This window comes from Babylonia areolata, chromosome 10 (assembly GCF_041734735.1).
Source record: "Babylonia areolata isolate BAREFJ2019XMU chromosome 10, ASM4173473v1, whole genome shotgun sequence".
Lineage (NCBI taxonomy): Eukaryota > Metazoa > Mollusca > Gastropoda > Neogastropoda > Buccinidae > Babylonia > Babylonia areolata.
In genome coordinates, this window is record NC_134885.1 from 23438205 (window position 1) to 23443091 (window position 4887).

General features: G+C 53.1%; 1 protein-coding gene across 1 annotated transcript in view; it reads left to right on the forward strand.

Annotated features, from left to right (window-relative positions):
• The first annotated feature begins 499 nt into the window (after positions 1–499).
• Positions 500–4887, forward strand: part of LOC143286897 (endothelin-converting enzyme 1-like) — a 69906-nt gene continuing 65518 nt past the window's right edge. Inside the window, exon 1 of the mRNA XM_076594823.1 lies at positions 500–1253. Coding sequence (XP_076450938.1) covers positions 537–1253 — 717 coding nt within the window. The 5' untranslated portion in view covers positions 500–536. The remainder of the gene's footprint in view (positions 1254–4887) is intronic.

Here is a 4887-nt window from a genome sequence, read left to right on the forward strand (position 1 = left end):
TGAGTTTGATGCCGATGATCAGAGTGATGGCCTAGAGGTAACGCGTCCGCCTAGGAAGCCAGAGAATCTGAGCGCGCTGGTTCGAATAACGGCTTAGCCGCCGATATTTTCTCCCCCTCCACTAGACCTTAAGTGGTGGTCTGGACGCTAGTCATTCGGATGAGACGATAAACTGAAGTCCCGTGTTCAGAATGCACTTTTTAGCGCACGTAAAAGAACCCACGGCAACAAAAGGGTTGTTAATGGCAATATTCTGTAGAAAAATCCACTTCGATAGGAAAAACTAAAAAAAAACTGCACGCAGGAAAAAAATACAAAAAAAAAAGGGGAGGGGGGGGGGGGGGGGGATGGTGGCGTATGTGCGCTGTAGTGTAGCGACGCGCTCTCTCTGGGGAGAGCAACCCTAATTTCACACAGAGAGATCTGTTCTGATAAAGAAAAGAAATACAAGTATGTTGATGATGATGATGGTGCACACTGCGGGTGTGTTTCAGGTGTGAGACTCCAACCGCCTCATCCTCCCTCCCTGCCTCAGGATGGCGGAAAACTACAAGGAGTTCGACAAGTCGCCCATTGTGGACACTTCCGACGTGGTCCTCAAGGGCTTCCGGTTCCGGGTCCGCGAGCTGGCGATGGGCGTGGCGCTGCTGGTCTGCCTCATGGTCATCATCATCCTGGCGGCTCTCCTCGGCAGCGCCAAGGGCGGCAGCTCGGACGACGGGCCCAGACACTCGGCGTTGACGGGCGGACAACAGTGCTTCACCCCTCCTTGCCTCAAGACGGCGGCCCACGTGACGGAGCTGCTCAACACCACTGCCGAGCCCTGTGACGACTTCCACGCCTTCGCCTGCGGGCGGTTCGGGCAGCTGCACCCGCTGGTTCCCTACGAGTCCGAGGAGACGACCTTCCAGCTGATCCACGACCGGAACCAGGAGAGGATGCGGAGGCTGTTGGAGCGGGCCCTGCCCCCGAGGAACAACCTGCCCTTCCACTGGGAGAGGAAGCTGAGGACCTTCTTCTCCACGTGCCAGGACCACTTCACCAAGATGCAAGATCAGGGGAGACCATTCCTGGAGACGATGGTGAACGGGTCCGGGGGGTGGTGGGCCCTGCAGGGGGACGGCGCGTGGGCCCCGGACAGGTACGACTTCCAGCGGCAGCTGACCAAGGTGCACGTGGACTTCTGGACGGACGCCTTCTTCACTTTCGGCCTCATCACGGACTGGCTGGACTGGAACAAGAACACCATTCAGGTGGGTGGTGTGTGTGTGTGTGTGTGTGTGTGTGTGTGTGTGTGTGTGTGTTGGGGGTGGTTGGGTAGTGGGAGGTGTTGTGTGTGTGTGTTTCTGTGTGTGTGTGTGTGTGTGTGTGTGTTGGGGGGGGGTGTTGGGTGATGGTAGGGTGGTGAGGGGTTGTGTGTGTGTGTGTGTGTGTGTGTGTGTGTGTGTCTGTGTCTGTGTGTGAGTGTGTGGTTGTTGTTGTTTGTGTGTAATATGTGAGTGGGTGGGGGGATAGTATTGGCGTCTATGTATGTGTTTATTTGTGTGTGCGTGCGTCCGTGTGTGTGTGTGTGTGTCTATGTTCGTTCTTGTGATTAAATTGGACGGCCCCGCATCGTTGAACGCAAGGGGCAGTCAATTAAGCTGCTCGAATCCTAGCGACACCATCCTCGATAGCAATTAACGATTTCAATAATGATAACGATAGCGTTAACGATCTTTCTTTCTTCAGATGAAGACTGGATACGTTCATAGCACTCTGTCCAGAAAACTGCTTCAAGTTGCTCTACAAAACTACATTGTCGTGCATAACACATTACATCACTGCCACCTTTACCCAAAACCTACACGGCAAACCATACACACGAAAACACCCTGCATACATACATAAAAGATATACATTCATACATGCATGTTTCATCCTCGCCCCCCCCCCCCCCACACACACACACCCTCCACACACACACACATGCATACCACACACACACACACACACACACACACACACACACACACACACACACACACACACACACACACACACACACAAATACTGGTCTCCCAAACTGATTGCTGACGCCTTGTTCACACTGGTCTACCAATTTCAGTTTCATTTCAACACCATCAATGAAGATTCGGTGAAATCTTTCTGCAGAACATCCTTTCCACGTCTGTCAGTGCCCTCTCAATTCACACGCACACACACATATTATATACACACGCGCCCACGGACGAACGAACGAACGAACGAACGAACGAACGCACATACTCAAGGAAGAACGCACGCATGCACATACGTACACACACGCACGCACGCACATTTGCAACTACGGACGCGCGCACACACGCATCTACACGTACGCACACACACTCACACACAAATACATTATGCTCACACAAACACTTTTGCACACACGTGCACATTCTGCGTAAGAAAAGAAAAAAATAATATATATAAAGTCAGACGAAATGCTTTCGAACACACAATCAGAGACAGACAGACACCCCCACCCCCTCCACACACACACACACACACACACACACACAGACGGACAGAAAACAGACAGGGGGCTTAACCCACCACTCAACGTTAAACATCTCCCAGCAAACAAAACGGCTACTCAACACCCAAATGGCACGTTTGGTGACCTGTGGCATTTTAGCCGCAGCGCGGAAAGGCTGTGATTTGCGTGCGTTAAAGACCACAATGGTAAATAAAAGCCACTTTGTTCCTTCGTGAGAACAGCAGGCAAGTAGGGGGGGGAGGAAGATCGTTTTGGGAGCTGTGGCAAGAAGCGTTTGTAAAGGTGGGGGGTGGAGAGAGAGGGGGGGGGGGAGAGAAAGAGAGAGAGAGAGAGCGGGGGAAAGAGAAAGAGAGAGAGAGAGAGAGAGGAGGGGGGGAGAGAGAGATAGATATCGTTTTGGTTACTGCGGTAAATAAGCGTTTGTAATGTAGGTAGGGGAGAGAGAGAGAGATAGATATCGTTTCGGTTACTGCGGTTAAAAGCGTTTGTAAACTCGCGGGTTGGAGAGGGAGAGAGAGAGAGAGAGAGAGAGAACTATAGAACTATTCAGAAGTCATGGGTACGTATGCACTCGCTCCCTTGTCCATAATATGACTATACATTTAGGTCGTTAGTCTCCACTCTGCATTTGCACAGTTGACGCACACAGCATAAGAAGAATTTGGAATGAAACTTCCCCCCCGTTTGTTTCAATGTACACGAGTCAGCAGAATGCTTTGGTATTAATTGACACACGAAACCCTTACAAGATAAATTCTGCTCACGAAGGGTTCGGATTACGGTTTGGTCTGTCCGCTCGTCTTGAGTGTGTGTCCGCTCGTCTTGAGTGTCTGTCCGCTCGTCTGTCCGCTCGTCTTGAGTGTCTGTCCGCTCGTCTGACTGCTCGTCTTGAGTGTCTGTCCGCTCGTCTTGAGTGTCTGAGCGCTCGTCTTGAGTGTCTGAGCGCTCGTCTTGAGTGTCTGTCCGCTCGTCTTGAGTGTCTTGAGTGTCTGTCCGCTCGTCTTGAGAGTCTGTCCGCTCGTCTTGTAGTGTCTGTCCGCTCGTCTCGAGTGTCTTGAGTGTGTGTCCGCTCGTCTTGAGTGTGTGTCCGCTCGTCTTGAGTGTGTGTCTTGAGTGTGTGTCCGCTCGTCTTGAGTGTGTGTCTTGAGTGTGTGTCCGCTCGTCTTGAGTGTCTTGAGTGTGTGTCCGCTCGTCTTGAGTGTCTGTCCGCTCGTCTTGAGTGTGTGTCCGCTCGTCTTGAGTGTCTTGAGTGTCTGTCCGCTCGTCTTGAGTGTCTTGAGTGTCTGTCCGCTCGTCTTGAGTGTCTGTCCGCTCGTCTTGAGTGTCTGTCCGCTCGTCTTGAGTGTCTGTCCGCTCGTCTTGAGTGTCTTGAGTGTCTGTCCGCTCGTCTTGAGTGTGTGTCCGCTCGTCTTGAGTGTCTTGAGTGTCTGTCCGCTCGTCTTGAGTGTCTGACCGCTCGTCTTGAGTGTCTGTCCGCTCGTCTTGAGTGTCTGTCCGCTCGTCTTGAGTGCCTGTCCGCTCGTCTGTCCGCTCGTCTTGAGTGTCTGTCCGCTCGTCTTGAGTGTCTGTCCGCTCGTCTGTCCGCTCGTCTTGAGTGTCTGTCCGCTCGTCTGTCCGCTCGTCTTGAGTGTCTGTCCGCTCGTCTTGAGTGTTTGTCCGCTCGTCTTGAGTGTCTGTCCGCTCGTCTGTCCGCTCGTCTTGAGTGTCTGTCCGCTCGTCTTGAGTGTCTGTCCGCTCGTCTGTCCGCTCGTCTTGAGTGTCTGTCCGCTCGTCTGTCCGCTCGTCTTGAGTGTCTGTCCGCTCGTCTTGTAGTGTCTGTCCGCTCGTCTTGAGTGTCTTGAGTGTCTGTCCCCTCGTCTTGAGTGTCTGTCCCCTCGTCTTGTAGTGTCTGTCCCCTCGTCTTGAGTGTCTGTCCGCTCGTCTTGAGTGTCTGTCCCCTCGTCGTGTAGTGTCTGTCCCCTCGTCTTGTAGTGTCTGTCCGCTCGTCTTGAGTGTCTGTCCCCTCGTCGTGTAGTGTCTGTCCGCTCGTTTTGTAGTGTCTGTCTGCTCGTCTTGAGTGTCTGTCTGTCCGCTCGTCTTGAGTGCCTGTCCGCTCGTCTTGAGTGTCTGTCCGCTCGTCTTGAGTGTCTGTCCGCTCGTCTTGAGTGTCTGTCCGCTCGTCTTGAGTGTCTGTCCGCTCGTCTTGAGTGTCTGTCCGCTCGTCTTGAGTGTCTGTCTGTCCGCTCGTCTTGAGTGTCTGTCTGTCCGCTCGTCTTGAGTGTGTGTCCGCTCGTCTTGAGTGTGTGTCCCCTCGTCTTGAGTGTCTTGAGTGTCTGTCCCCTCGTCTTGAGTGTCTGTCTGTCCGCTCGTCTTGAGTGTCTGTC